At 55.2% G+C, this 14,801-nt stretch overlaps 1 protein-coding gene across 1 annotated transcript in view; it reads right to left on the bottom strand.

Moving 5' to 3' along the window:
* Positions 1-1,853: 1,853 nt before the first annotated feature.
* Padi2 (peptidyl arginine deiminase 2) overlaps positions 1,854-14,801 on the bottom strand; it is a 40,233-nt gene continuing 27,285 nt past the window's right edge. The window contains exons 10-16 of the mRNA XM_076861177.2: positions 14,423-14,530; positions 12,093-12,244; positions 10,366-10,510; positions 9,410-9,503; positions 7,110-7,195; positions 5,285-5,413; positions 1,854-4,589 (exon numbers count right to left, since the gene is read on the bottom strand). Coding sequence (XP_076717292.1) covers positions 4,356-4,589; positions 5,285-5,413; positions 7,110-7,195; positions 9,410-9,503; positions 10,366-10,510; positions 12,093-12,244; positions 14,423-14,530 — 948 coding nt within the window. The 3' untranslated portion in view covers positions 1,854-4,355. The remainder of the gene's footprint in view (positions 4,590-5,284; positions 5,414-7,109; positions 7,196-9,409; positions 9,504-10,365; positions 10,511-12,092; positions 12,245-14,422; positions 14,531-14,801) is intronic.

The raw sequence follows: 14,801 nt of genomic DNA, 5'->3' as shown, positions 1-14,801 counted from the left end.
CCCCTGATTTTAACCTTTTTAACGTGGCTATTAGGGAACTTAAAGTCATGTGGGTGGCCTGCGTTATATTTTATTGGAAAGTGCTAGTTTTTTTTTTTTTTTTTTTTTTTTTTTTGTCCCAGCCTAATCTCAGCAATGCTGAGGTAAGGGATGGCCACGATGTGAAAATAGGACCTGGATAAACTTGTTGAACACACCAACACCTTTTGGGGAGTTCCAGGAATGGGAGGATCAGGGAACTATTTCAGATCAGCCTTGCTGTGACTTGGACCACGTTGATCGGATATGAAAAGGCAGGGCTGGGTGGAGGGATAAAAAGAATTGGAAAATGAAAACCAGACTACGATGTGATAAGGGGAATAAATGCTAGTGTTCTGAAGCCCAGTGGAATGGCTGTAGTTTGTAAAAATTAACCCCAGGGGCACTTTACCACCAAGATATATCTCCAGCCCTTTTTTATTTTTTTATTTGAGACAGGGTCATGCTAAGTTGCTGAGGCTCTCCTCAAACTTGTGATCCTCCTGCCTCAGTCTCTGGAGCGGCTGGGATTACAGGTGTGTAGCACCATGTCGGGCCCCCCCCTTTTTTTTTTTATAAAAAACTGGCTCAGTGGCAGAGCACTTGCCTAGCATGTGTGAGGCACTGGGTTCGATTCTCAGCACCCCATGTAAATAAATGAACAAAATAAAGGCCCATCAATGTCTAGAAAAATTTAAAAGAAAATAAAGCTGAAACACAGAAGTTTGAAGACTTCCAGTACAAAGAAATGATTGATGTTTCAGGAGACAGGAGATGGATATTTCCTTGATTTGATCATTATCCATTGTATACATGTATCACTCTGCACTGTAAGTAGGCACCATTATTCTGTGTTAATTTCAATAAAGGGAGGAGAGAAGAGTGATCTCACAGGGCTGGACCATGGCTTAAGCCTGGAAGTTAAAGAACCAGTGATTTTTTTTTTTTTTTTTTTGCATTGGCCCCTGAAGACAGGTGCACCAACACCTCAGTCCGGAAACCCAAGAAGGGCCTGAGGAGTGGGGGGCCTAGGTGTGTCCCAAGGAGCTTAGGAGGTCCAGAAGCCAACCAGAGGCTCCACGTCAGGGTCTTGGGGGTTTGCTCACGCAGACCCTGTTAGACTGTGGCTCTGCTGCATGGGTCATTATACTCATTATACGACGGGTCAAATCGCCAATCCTGTGTGTGATGACTCCCCATTGTGAGAACATGGAGCTACCCAGAGCAGCGGGCACGGTTTGTGTCCTGTCCACCACACCTTTTTTTTTTTTTTGCATCTGTGAGTCCGTTTCCAGCTCCTGCGACCTTGACCTTGTTCCTAACTGCAGACACCATCTGCAGTAGGTGGCTCCCTGTGGGCTATGGCGGCCCGCCCATTCAGAGAACCAGAGGCCCCAGAGCCCGTGACCGACTGGTGTAGATGTGGGGAGACTCGGCCTCCAGGTGGAACATCTCTCAGGTGCCCTTCAGGGCTGGGGCCCGTGGCAGCACCGGAAGTCACACCTTGTTCGGCTTCTCCTTCCCTGTCCCAGTCTCCCGATTCCCTTACTGGCTTCCCCTGGGGACACTCTTAAATAAACCACGGGTTCCCAAATGCTGTCTCAGGGTCTGCATCCCTGACTTTACTAGGGATATTGATCTTGACCCTGGGAGGTGGCCCTGTCACATGCAAACACAGTATAGGTGTGATTCCAGACACTTGAGACACCTTGCCGAAAGCCTGGAGCTGGTGTGCGGACTAGCAGGGGCTTCAGGGCCAGACGGGGCCCCATGTGGTCTGTGTCCCCCAGGGCCACATCTAGGAAGCCGCAAAGAACCTCACGCCCACAGCCACGTGATTTCCCCTCGCACTGTTTATTTATTGCTCTTTAGTCAGGCTCTTCGGCAAACACCTTTCCATCTCTACCACGACCTCTCTTCCAGAAAGTCGGACTTGTGCCCAGCTCCGGCCATCTTCGCGACACCCCCTGCCATCTCACACTGAATATTTCAAAATCAAGATCAAAACAGGAACTTGGCTGGGTTTGGCAACACAGAAGTTCTAGGTTGACATTTATAGAAAGTGGGGGCGGGGAAGAGCGCCGAGTCCACGGGGTACATCCTCACCGAGGGGAGGCACACCGGGTGGGCAAGTGAGGTGGCCAGGACAGTGTCTGAGCCCTGGGGCTTCCAGAAACTTCAGAGATCACAGACTTAGGATGGGGAGACCTTTAGGAAAAGCTACAAGACACACCGTCTGCACGTGGGAGCGCTCACTTCCCCTTAATGTAGACTAGATAAAAATAAAAGAAAGCCCACAAACCCACAAGAACCAAACGCACACACAGGACAGAGAAGATCCAGCAGGAGCCACTGTCCCCAGAGGGGGGACAACCGTTTCTGAGTCTCTGATCTGGATGGGAAAGGGGCTTGCTTAAAGAAGACCCCCCCATCCCAATTTCATGGGGTCAAGTGACTTTTGGGAAGATTTGTGCCCTGAGTATTTCCTGAATAAAGAGGCATTTCCTTTGTTTAGTGGTGGTGCTGGGGATTGAACCCAAGGGCCTTACATGCGAAGCAAACACTCTACCAACTGAGCTATATCCCCAGCCGCAATAAAGTGGCATTTCTAGAAAGTACAACATCGAAGGGTAAAGGCTGGCTGTTTATTACTTTATAAATTTATTTTTGATTTTTTTTAGGTACCGGGGATTGAACTCAGAGGCACTCGACCACTGAGCCACATCTCAGCCCTATTTTGTATTTTATTTAGAGACAGGGTCTCACTGAGTTGCTTAGCGCCTCGCCATTGCCGAAGCTGGCTTTGAACTTGCGCTTCTCCTGTCTCAGTCTCCTCAGCCGCTGGTGTACAGGTGTGCACCACCACGCCTGGCTTATTTTTAATTTTTTAAATTTTTACTTTTTTGCAGTGCTGGGGATGGAACCCACAGTCTTGCACATGCTAGGCAAATGCTTTACCGCTGAGCTATATCCCCAGCTCAAGGCTGAGCATTGAAAGGTAGTTTCTTAGCCTTGGGGACTGACTGGTTCCGTGCCCGGTTTGCTATTCTCAGAGGCTGGCACGGTGCCCGAGCTCAGCAGCCATGCAACAAGTGCTTACTGAGTGGCCGAATGAAATGATCCAAAGTGAAAATCCTGTTCCCCCAAGAACACAGATTTATAACATCTTCATTGGTTATAAAATAGTTCTTCTTTTTTTTTTTAACCTTCAAAGTGAAATTATAATTTACTTATGCTCCTGGTCCTAAAGGAATTTATTTATTTTTTTTTAAGCCGAAGTTAACTGTTTTCATTGGACTCAGGGAATTTATCTGGATGTGTCCAAATGAGAGAACCTTTGGTAAACACACTGGCGAACTTCAACAGGAGGATGGGTCCACCTCGAAGGCCAGCAGCTGTTTGGGCTGGAGGTGAGGCCAGGGTCCTTCCATGTTGGGTCTGAGGTCTAGGCCGAGGGGGTGGGTTGTTTCCCGTGCCCTGGGGAAGGTCTGAACGTGGCTGGAGGCAAAAAAGCTGGCATTTAGCTGCCAGTAGTAGGAAGGATGGGACCTGAGGTGGTGGCAGGAGAGGGGTCAGAGCCTGGCCACAGACTCGGGGACCAGGCAAGAGAAGGTGGCTGGGGTTGACGGGGCATCTTTACATGCTGAACTCAGGCTCAGGGGGTGCTGGTCTGGGGGAGAGAGCCTCAAGCCCCTGGGGAGAAGCACATGGAGAAACCGCTCTGATGCATCTGTTTCCAGGGAAAGTTCTGAGCTAAATTCCTGGGCCCTCGGGGAGCAGGAGGGCTGGGTGTCTGCATTGCAGAGAGAAAGCTAAGGGGGGCTGAGAGGCAGTAAGGAATGGATTGGAGGTGGCACCTGGAGACCCCAGGAAGGCGAATTTGAAATAACAGTGCAGTTCAAGGTGCGTCAGGGCCCAGGGTGCATTTCCATGTGTTCCACCTTGAACTTCAGGGCATGGCTGCTGGAAGACTCTGTGATCCCAGAATCCCCTTCCCTTTCCCCTCATTCCAATTGCAAATAGAGAACTCTTGGGCCTGGTCTGGGGATGTGATTTTTTTTGTTGTTGGTTTGCTTTGTTTCCCGTGCCAGGGCTCTACAGAGAGTGGCCAAATGCCCGGCTAGTTTCAGGAGGGTCAGTGGTGAGCTCACTGGGGTGGCTTCAGTGGACACGGAGGCCCTTCCCAGGAAGGACAAGGCACAGTTCCCCAAATCCCACCCTGCTCCCCGTAGGTCTCCCAGCGGGGCCACCCCGTCAGGTCAGGCAGGGGAGGGCCCCTGGGGTGCGAGAGGCCTGGAGGACTCAGGGAAGCAGGGATGCTCCGGGGCTCCCTCAGGTCAGGGCACCATGTGCCACCACTTGAAGGCGAAGGGCTTCCTGTGGACGTTGGTGCCACAGTGGACCTCCCCCAGGAACTTGTGGTAGGCGGAAATGTCGTCGATGAAGGTGCAGGTGACCCCCAGGGGCTCCAGCAGGGCGCGCACGTGTGTCTCCAGACAGCACTCCTCCTCCACCTGGGGCCCGAACGGCTTGGGGATGCCCAGGTCCTTGTCCAGCACGATCATGTTCACCTACCACAGGGTCAGTCGTTTAGTGGCTCTGGCTACAGATCTGCCCTGACCCAAGCTCCGAGGACCCTTCCTTAACCCTATGAAGAAGGTACTAGAACAATCCCCTCTTTATCGATGGGGAAACTGAGGCCCAGAGGAGGCTAAGCAACTCATGAATGGCGAGGCTGAGGTGGAGAACCAGGCCACCCCTGCTTTGTGTGTACGTGTGTGCAAAGGTGTGCACACGTGTAAGTTCACGTGTGTTCACGTGGGCGAATGTGCACACATCCGAACACATACATCTTATACGTGTGTGTGGATATGCACACACGTGGGTTTATAGTGCATTCGTGTGCACTTGAGCTCACGTGTGTGTGTGTGTTGATCTAATTGCTTTCTGCCTCATGGAGTCTCCCCTCTATGATAACAAGGATCCCTTCTGTACACAGAGGCCTTTGTACTTGATGCAAAGCGCTTCCTCTCCCTTGAGGTATAGGACTCTCATTATCCTGGCGAGGAAGCTAGGACAAGCCTATCCCTGCTAGGAGGGAATGGAGGACCTCAGAGAGGGTGAGTGCCCGGGGTGAGGTCACACAGCAGCTCACCCGGGACCAGGACGTGGGCCTCCTGATTGGATACCTTCAGTCGGGGTTCCTCCTGGATCTGGCTACCTCCTACGTGGCGTGGGGTGAGGGTCAGGTTCTGGGGGGTCTCACCATATTTGGGAAGAATGCTCTGGCCTGGCGGTCCTCATCCATCTTGAACAGAGCGGGCAGGTCGATGATGTCCTGCTCCGTCAGCCCCAGCTCCCTCTTGAGGATGTCACGGTTCCAGTCCAGGCAGCGCTGGGTGGGGACAGCAGGAGAACACGCAGGTAAGGGACCCACACCTGTCACCTTCTCTGCAGCAGAAGGCCAGGGCCCTAGCACCCCAGAGAGACGTCCTGTGCTTAGCCGGCACCACATCTCCCAGGGCCCCTCCACAGGGCTCAGGGACAGTAGCCACTCCGAGGAAGGTCCCAGAAATAATCCCAGCAACTGTCACTTATGAGCATCTACCAGGAGCCAGACCCCGTCTAGGTGCTCCTCATACAGTGTCTCCGTGGCCCCTCACGCCACCCCAGGAGGTGAGAGTGACACTCAGGAAGATTCCGCTGCGAGTGGACACTGACGGGTACAAGTACTGGCCCTGCCCCAAGCACTTCCCACAGATCAGCTCTTTCAGCTCCGACCCAGGAGGCAGGCGCCACCATCGTCCCTTTTGCAGCCACAAGGGAACCAAAGGCAGAGTCTCCTTCGCGAGCTGCCCGGGATCCTACTGCTACAAGCGGCGGACAACTTTCCCACGGCCGGTGAGGCCGTCTGTAGGTTTTACCGGGTGCTACATGGCTTCCCCGGGGTCCTCTCCACCCCTCTCCCCTGCTGCTGGGTGGATCGGCCCCACTCTGGTCTTCAGGGGAACTCTAACTAGTTCTTGCCTCTGCCCCTTTGCCCCTGTGACGGGGTCAGGAATGGGCATTGATCCAGGATGGAGCAAAACGGTACACAGAATCCCCACCTCCCCTGGCCAGGGTAACTGGTTCAGGCTGGCCCACACCAGAGTGAGAAAAGCAAACTCTTGTTCAGTTGTCGGTGGGCATGGAAGAGCTCTTTCTCTGTAGATGGCGTGCTGGGTGGCCTGGGGCCTTCAACTATTGCAGCCCCGTTCCTACCACGAGGACATCTGAGAGAACAAGAAATGCAGAGACGTGGAGCTGGAGCCCTGATCAACTTGTGCCTGAAATCCATGCTACTTTCTGCTTTACTTTCCACTGAAACGAGCCACTTGCCTTTTTTTTTTTTTTTTTCCTGGTACCAGGGACAAAATCCAGGGTGTTCATCCAGGGCTACATTCATAGCCCCCTTTTTTTTATTTTTTAAATTTTGAGACAGGGTCTCACCCAGTTGCTTAGGGCCTTTTTAAGTTGCTGCGGCTGGCCTTGAACTTGCAATCCTCCTGCCTCAGATTCCCAAGCTGCTGAGCTTACAGGTGGGCACACGACAATGCCTGGCTGCTGCTTTTTAATTCTTAAAAATGTGGTTCTTTTAAATTGCCCAATAAATACCCAATTCAAATAAATATGACTAATTTGTATTTCTCGATGCAACTTGAGACTTAGGAATTCAGAAGCGGGGTCCACGCAGAGTCTGAGGACCTCAGGGACCTTTGAGCTAAAACTCAGAGGTTGGCATGTGCTCCTAAAAGCTCTTTTTTTTTTTTTTTCCTGGAGAGCAAGTTTTTGGTTTTGTGTTCTCGTCTAGCTGAGACCTCGGCTCTTTGGCTCTACTGGCCTCCTTCCTTCCCTGGTCCCCTGTTTGCTTCCAGTCTCTGCTAGAAGGGACTTGGTGGCCCCTTACCCTCCATCTTCAGCTCAGTGCCTGCTGAGCCTCCTGGTGCTGACGCGCTCTGGGTCCGAGCCCTGGGCCCCGCGCATTCTCTGCGGAAGCCCCCGAGGTGCGCGGATGGGAGCCTGGAAGCTCCCTGGGCCCTGCCCGTCCTCACCTGGAAGTACAGGTTCTCCTGCACCAGATTCTCGTTGGACAGGATCTTGTTGATGGTGATCCGCTTGCTGCTCATGCCGCCCAAGCCTGTGGGCCAGGGAGGGCAGATGGTCAGGCCTCAGATACGGGGCGGGAGGGGGCTCTGTCCGAGTCAACTGCTGGACAGGAATGGAGGACAGGGCCAGGGCCGGGCTGGGGGTCGGAGCGGCCAGGACAGGGGAAATCTGGGCCCTCTGCCTGGGGACAGCAGGACACACTCCTTTCTCTTGGGTCCCTCTTGTCACCTGAGGCAGGAGAGAAGCGGCAGCCCTGCTCTCTGTCTGGCCAGAGGGGTGGGTGGCACAAGTAGACCTGCTCCTAGGGACCAGCAGCACCAGGCTGAGAGTGGCAGAAGCAGCGTCACCCTCCCCCTTGTCCAGCCCCGCCTCCTGCTGGGCGCCCGCCCTGGAGAGGCCGGCCTCTGCCTCCCCTCTACAGGAGGGTCCTGTGGCTCCAGCCGGCCGACGGCTCTGCCTAACGCTCACTGAGCGCCGTGGCTTGGCAGGCGTCTTCCAAGTGCTCTGCGAGGAACAGCTCGCTCGTAGCTGCTCCCACTGAGGGAGGGGAAACTGAGGCACAGAGAGGCCACGTGACTTATCCACGGTCTCGCGTGCAGCAGGTGGCTGGGCTGGGAGGCACCTGGGCAGTCTGATCCAGGGCCTCTGCCCTTCGCCTATTTTAGGTTAGTTTCTCCTGATCTCGGCAGAGCTGGCTGAGCCATTGCCCCTCCCAGGCTTGTGGCTTGACGGTGGCAAAGAGATGGGGCTGGCTGGGGTGCAGCTCAGTGGCAGGGGCTTGCCTAGCGAGTGTGGGGCCCCAGGTTCCATCCCCAGCACGGAGGGGGAGAGAGAGAGAGAGAGAGAGAGAGAGAGAGAGAGAGAGAGAGAGAGAGAGAGAGATAGTAGACAGATATGGGGCTATAGGACCCTGTACCTGAGCTGTTCCCACCCACTGCTCACCCTTATTGGCACAAAGACAGTAATGGTTTCTACCCTATGGGTAGCTTTGGGGTGTGATTATAGAGAACAGAAGTCTCCAGAAAGCCGAGACTCACACGTGCCAATCCAAGAACAAACTTCCCATTGGCAGGAATCACAAAAGGAAAGAGTCTGTCCTCGAAGGCCGGACAGGACCACTGTCTTTGGATGTCGGCAAGCTCTTGGGGACAGGCTCTTGGGTGTGAGAGATATTGGGGACCCCTCCCTCAAAGGGGCAAAAAGTAACTAAGAAACAATGGATGGAGGTGAAGGTGATGGTCATCCCACATTGTCATCATTGTCATTATTACCATTTTTGTGGTGCCGGGGTTGAACTCAGGGTTGCTCTACCAGTGAGCTACATCCCCAGCCCTTTTTCAGTTTTTATTTTAATTTCCTTTTTTTTTTTTTTATTTGCAGTACTGGGGGTCGAACCCCAGGCCTTGCGCATGGTGGGCAAGTGCTCTGCCACTGAGCCGCACTCCAGCCCTTATTCTTTAATTTGAGACAGGGTCTCACTAAATTGTGGAGGCTGGCCTTGAATTTGCCATCCTCTTGCCTCAGCCTCCCAAGAAGTTGGGGTTACAGGTGTGCTTTACTGTGCCCAGCTCTAAATGTATTAACGTCTCTGAGTTGTGTACTTAGAAATGGCTAAAATGATAAATAGGTTATGTGCATTTTGCCACAATTAAAAAAAAAATAAAGAAATAGACATTGCCCTGTCCTCTCTACCCTGGCTGGTTGTCTCTACCAGATCAGCTTTCTGTTTTTTCTATGATTAACTTAAGTGCAAACCTTTCCCTGTCTACAGCTGTCCCGGTTCGCTGGGTGTCTGAATTCCGCAGGTCACTCTCACTCTGGGGCCCAGGGTGATGACGCCTGGCCGTGCACCCTGGCTGCCCAAGCTCACGTCTCTTCCTGGGCCTGAACGCAGTAGGTGTTTTCCTCTGCCTCTCTGAGTGTGTGAGGCGTGTGGTTGTGAGAGTCAACCCCTGGACTCTCCTCCGGCCTCGGGTCATTGAAAGCACACACTGGCTGCCGAAGAGGCACTCTGTGCTGCTGAGGACAGTGAGAGGCAGTGGACAGCTCAGCGTCCACCTGGTCACAGCAAGGGAGACGAGAGGCCGGTGCTGTTCCCACCACGGTGCCTCCTACACCCAGGGTGGGCCAGATGCCCAGGGACACGGGGCTGGGCACAAGGGACAGGTGTCTATGTGTCCAGCCCCCCGAGGGTCTCTCTGGGGCGCCGGTTTCCTAGTGTTTGCCCAGGCCCGTGGACACTCACCTTTGAACATGATGGCCTCCCCGTGGCCCTCCTTCTGCTTCTCCCGGAAGAGCTTGTAGCAGGCTGAGGTGCTGGCCATGAGCAGCCGGAACTCCTGCGAGACATTCCGGTGGCTTAGTGTCAGCAGGAGAAGGTGGCCGAGGAGCAAGAGGGGCCCCTGGCCTGAGGACCCAGAGCCCCATCTGCACCTCAGCTCTCACCCCGCCGTACTGGGCTGCAGGGTCCGCCCTGTGGGCTCTGTCTGTCTTAGAGGACGATTTTTCACCCACCGTCCACTTTGACAATATCACCGGGTCAAAGCTCAGTGTCAAAGATGGCCTTGGGGGGCTGGGGCTGGGGCTCAGGGGCAGAGCGCTTGCCTAGCATGTGTGAGGCACTGGGTTCGAGCCTTGGCACCACATAAAAAATAAAATAAAGTTACACATATATTAAAAAAAAGATGGCCTTGGACAGAGTGGAGGAACCTCTCCAAGCTGCCACGAGGCCAGATCATTAGCACAGAAGTCCAGGGCAGGAAGTGGCAGCCATTCCTTTCACGTCATAAGATAGAAGAACCTTTCCCCAGACCCGAGGCCCACCCTGCATCACCCTCTAGAGTGCTGTGGCCAGTTCAGTAGCCACTAGTGTCTTGGGAATACTGAACACTGGAGCTGTGGCTGATCTTGACTAGAGAGGTGCTATGTGAAGAAAATACCAGATCGTGAAGATTTAGCATGAACAGAGAATGAAAAATGGCTGACAAATAATTCTTATATTAATTACATATTGAAATGCCAATATTTTGGGTTTCCTGGGTTAAAAATTTACCTGCCACAGCCACAACCGACAAACCAGCTTCAGCCTACTTCCCTCTTCCTCCGTGCTGTTTCCCTCAGACCCTGCCCTTGGCTGGCAAGGGCCAGGAGTACTTGGGTCCTCTACTATCCTTTTCTGTCCAGTCTTGGGGACTGGCTCACCTTGGTGCCTGGGACGGGGATGAAGGTCATGAACTCGTCCACGTGGCCCACGGTCAGCCAGTCCGAGTAGAGCTCCACGGGCGCCTGCACCTGCTGGGCCTGCAGGAAGTCGCGCACCACCTTGGTCATCCGCCGCCCGCCGGACCTGGGGTGGGAGTGCAGAGGGGGCACCCCTCAGAAGGCTGCCCGCCTCGCCTGCTGCCCCAGAGGGCCTGCCCCTGGTGTTCGGCCTCTGGGACCCGGCTGGAGCCAGGGTGGTGTCCGGGACGACGCGGGAGCCTGAGCCACAGGGTGAGACCCTGGTGCAGGCGGAGCCCAGGGAGAAAGGGGAGCGTCAGCCACAGCCGCCACCTGGGTGAGGGCGGAACTGGACCCTCAGCCCCCGAGGTGCTGGTGAGAATGGGGAGGCCAGCCTCTGTGCTCAGGAGTCCTGCCTGGGGTGCCCGGGGGGCCGTGAAGTGGTGCGGCTTCGAATCTGCCCTCGCCCACTGCTCCAGTGGGACACTAACTTCCGCTCACTTTATCTTTAATTGCTTCAAAAGACACCTCCTCCGGGAAGCCCTTCCTGACTTCCTGACTCCCCGAGGTCTTCGGTCTCCCCACACCCTTAGACTATGACCCATGGTCCTTAGGGGGGGTCTGGTCTGGCTCCTGCCTGGCCTGCTAGACCAGCCTCCTCCTGCCCTCCTGGGTCTGTGGCTCCGGCCCTCTGCTCTCCCCACCCCGGGTCTTCCAGCGCCTCCTCCTCAGCTCCGCAGCTCCCCTTGCTCCACAGAGCTGGCGCACCTGGGCCGGGAACCCTTCGCCATGCCACCCGCGTCCATCTTCTAAGAGCCCAGAGGAGTGACTGGCCCACAGCTGGGCCTACGTGTCTCTAAGAAGCCCTCTCCACACCCCCAGAGGCTTAGGGATCCCTCCTTGGGCCCCCTCTCCCTCCTCCTCCTCCTCCTCTCGCTGTTCGCCTTCTCTTTCCTCAGGGCCTATTTGGACGTCTGTGACCTTGTCTGTCTCCTTGAAGGCAGGGACAGGGTCACTTGGACCAGGACACTTGGCTGATGCCGAAACAGCTGCATTCTGAGTGGATGAGTGACCACCGAGTGGAGGGGAAAGAAGAGGAGGGTGGGCCAATGGTCACTGCCTGTCCCACGGAGCCAGAGCATCCCATGGAGCTCAGAGGGACTCAATGTCCAGACCTTGGCTGGTCTCGCACATGCAGGTTCCTGGCAGCCCTTTTGCGAAGTGAGAACCCAAGTTCTCTCTGCCTAGCCACTGCCCTGATGGAGAAAGAGCTTGCCTTTCCTGTGCTGGTGGGTTAGCAGGGCAGGAGGGGGGCAGTGTGGACAGGCCAAGGAGCCAGTGACTCATGCTTCTGGGGACAGGGCTGTCTTCTCATGTCTCCTTCATGTATGGTCAGCCCTGAGGGTTCACCGACGTGTTTCCGTTCACTCTCTGTCTGTGTCTCTCCACTGGAACCCCCATTCCTTCCCCTCCTGGTTTATAACCTCATCTTACACCCTCACCTTTGGGGAAGAGGATGATTATATCAGGTGCTAATTTATGCTGAGACGTGAAGGCTCCCTTGTTTTCTTTCCAGGGATGTCTGCCTATTGACAGGGTCATGGCCGGGGACTCTCCAGGCACCGACACCATGCAGGGGCCACCCAGGCCACCCAAGTAGATCAGTGGCCCTCCTGCTCCCGCCCCCCGCTGCCCTCCGTGTCTCTTACAGAGGAAAACTGCTGCCGATGAGGATGCGCCCAAGGGGGTAGGCCTTGCCGTTCACAGTCACCGGGGGGCTGACCTCCAGGTTCCCAAAGGAATCCAGGCTGGTGACAGACTCAAAGAGGGGCTCCCGGGTCACGTAGCCGAAATCTGGGCCCTGGGTAGAGGCAACACCTGTCGTAAGTCTCCTGCCGCCAGGCCTCAGCCCCACGGCTACCTCTGCTGCCGGCACTTCTCCACGCGAGGTCTGGCCTGTGGCCTCTAGCGCCAGGGCCTCCCGGGGCATCTTGTTTCCACAAAGAGCAGGGGGTGCCGAGTGCGTGAGCGTGCCCACATGCGTGCGTGGGAGTGAGGGTGCGCTGCTTCCCAAGCAGACCACAGTGGGGATCCCAGGATCCGTCCTTGGGGGCTGTTAGGTTCCTGCGCATCCCTCAATTTCCTGGGCCCTCAGTTTCCCCCTCTCTAGAAGAGGTATCCAGTAGGCGGCCTGAGGCAGGGGCCAGATTGGTTCATTGTTCCCAGGGATTCTCTATCCCCTTCCCAGAAAGAGAATTTTGCATCCTGGCTAGTGTCCGGGTCACATGACTTGCTTTAGCCAATGAAATATAAGCAGAAGGGACACATGCCAGCTGTGAGCAGAAGCCACAGGAGTCACTGTGTGTGTCTGTCCTCCTTCTTCTTCATGGGCCTGCAGAATGGCATTTCCCAGACCAAAGCTGTGGCTCTAGATCCTAGAATGAAATACACTGAGGCTCTAGAATGAGGTGGGCCAAGCTCCAGAATGCTATAGAACCAGGGTGGCTGGGGCTCTAGAATGGAGTGGGCAGAGACTCTAGGATGCTCTAGAATGAAATCTTTGAATGCTCTAGAACACTCCAGGAAAATGTACCAGGCGCAAGACTCTAGAATGAGGTGGGCTGAGGTTCTAGGATGAGGCAGGCATGAAGAAGCAGAGCCACAGATGACCAACTAGTTATCAATATGGAGCATGAGCAAGAAGCAAACCTCTGTTGTCAGCTACTGAGAATTGGGGGTTGCTTGTTACTGCGCCTTAGCTAGTAAGAGCTGACTAATACACGCAGAATTGGCAGAAATGTAACATCCACACCTTCCCAACCCATCCCCAACAATCACGCTTGGCCACTAGGCCCTGAGTAGCCTCAGAATGCTTCCTAGCACCAAGCGCCAATCAAAATATAATCCCATTGATCTCTTGAATTTTAAGTTTCCTTTTGTGATTTTTTTTGGTAACAATGTAGGGATCTTGGTGGGGAACTGGCAGTGGGACTCTAGCTTGCCTTGACAAAAATCCCTTTAAAAAATTGGAGTGGGAGGCTGTGGCTTGTCTTGGCTGCGCTGAGGGGCTCAAGGGACAGCCTGCGGCAGAGGTGGATGGCAGCAGGGTAGTGCTTTCTTGCCTGGGCCCCAGCTGGCAACGTGGTGATGGCCAGAGGTGGCTGGAGGCCGCAGGTGAGCTTCCAGCATCTGCAGGGCCTAGCAGGCAGCAGAGCCAGGCCTGGGCTAGCCTTGGGACACTGGAGGCAGGTGGAGGCCAGGGGAGAGCCCGGGCAGGTCAAACCTCGACCTGTGGCCACCCTGCTGCTGGCCACCTGACTTCACACCCTGCAGGGTTGGGGGTCTGTGGGCAGCATCCAGGGCTGAAAATCGCCGAAATGGCGAGGACAGTACTGATGCCCCACACATTTCTCTCCCCACTTCACAGAGGAGTAACTGGGACCCGTGGAGGTCAGCGGCTTGCTCAAGGTCCCATTTTTGGTAAGGGACCGCTGCGCACGGCCAGGTTCCTCTGGAATTTGGCAGCTGGGCCCACACCCTTGGCCCTCTCCTCTCCCAGGGGGAGGGGGCTCCACGAGTAGGCATTCTCGGGGCGGGTGGGAGCCTGGCACGGAGCCACCTCTGAGCAGGGACTGATTTCAGTTCTGCCTTCCACCGTGGTGTGGCTGGGGGCAGGAAAGGGGTGTGAAGATGGTCTCCAAGGAGTCCGGCTGCGTTAATAAAACCTGCCTCTGCCAAAAACCACAGCTCGAGCCCTGCCGAGCTCTGAGGCCAGAGCCAGGCTTTTTGACAGTCACGTGACTGTGTTTTTCTTCTGTGGAACTCACTGTGCTCTAAGTTGCCGGGGGACAGCAGCAGGGGCTACTCCCGCTGGCCTGTCTCCCACAGTTCCAGTGGCCACTACCCCGGCTGACCCACGTTGCAGATGAGAAAACAGGTCCTGGACAGTGGACCAGTGAGTCGGGGTGCCCGGGCCCTCCTGACCGCTCTGTCCTGTGAGGGTCCCTAGTGGCAACCCGCAGGGGGCCGTGGATCTCACCAGGAGCTGCTTCACGGGGAAGTCCTTGAGGTTCCCATCGCGGGGGGAGTCCAGCACCACGGGGAAGCCTTTGTGGGGGGCCTCGATGTAGCCAAACTCAATTTCGTCCTGTGGACACAGAGGAGAGCAGTCAGTGGCACCCTGGGGAGGCCCATGTTCATCAGTCGGCCAGGGAGTGGGGAGGCTCTGGGAACAGAGGGGGTTTGCACACAGAGGGGCACAGAGCAAACAGGGTGACTGCCTCGTACCCGCCTCCTGGTCCCCAGGGGGGCTGATCCACTGGGCCACATCCCCAGCCCTTTTTATGTTTTACTTTGAGAAAGGGTCTTACTAAGTTCCTCAGGGCCTCGCTAATTTTTTGCTGAGGCTGGTTTTGAAC

Source organism: Callospermophilus lateralis, chromosome 7, assembly GCF_048772815.1.
Source record: "Callospermophilus lateralis isolate mCalLat2 chromosome 7, mCalLat2.hap1, whole genome shotgun sequence".
NCBI classification, from domain to species: domain Eukaryota; kingdom Metazoa; phylum Chordata; class Mammalia; order Rodentia; family Sciuridae; genus Callospermophilus; species Callospermophilus lateralis.
The sequence above is the reverse complement of the archived record's forward strand: the minus strand, read 5'-3'. Positions and strand labels throughout refer to the sequence as shown.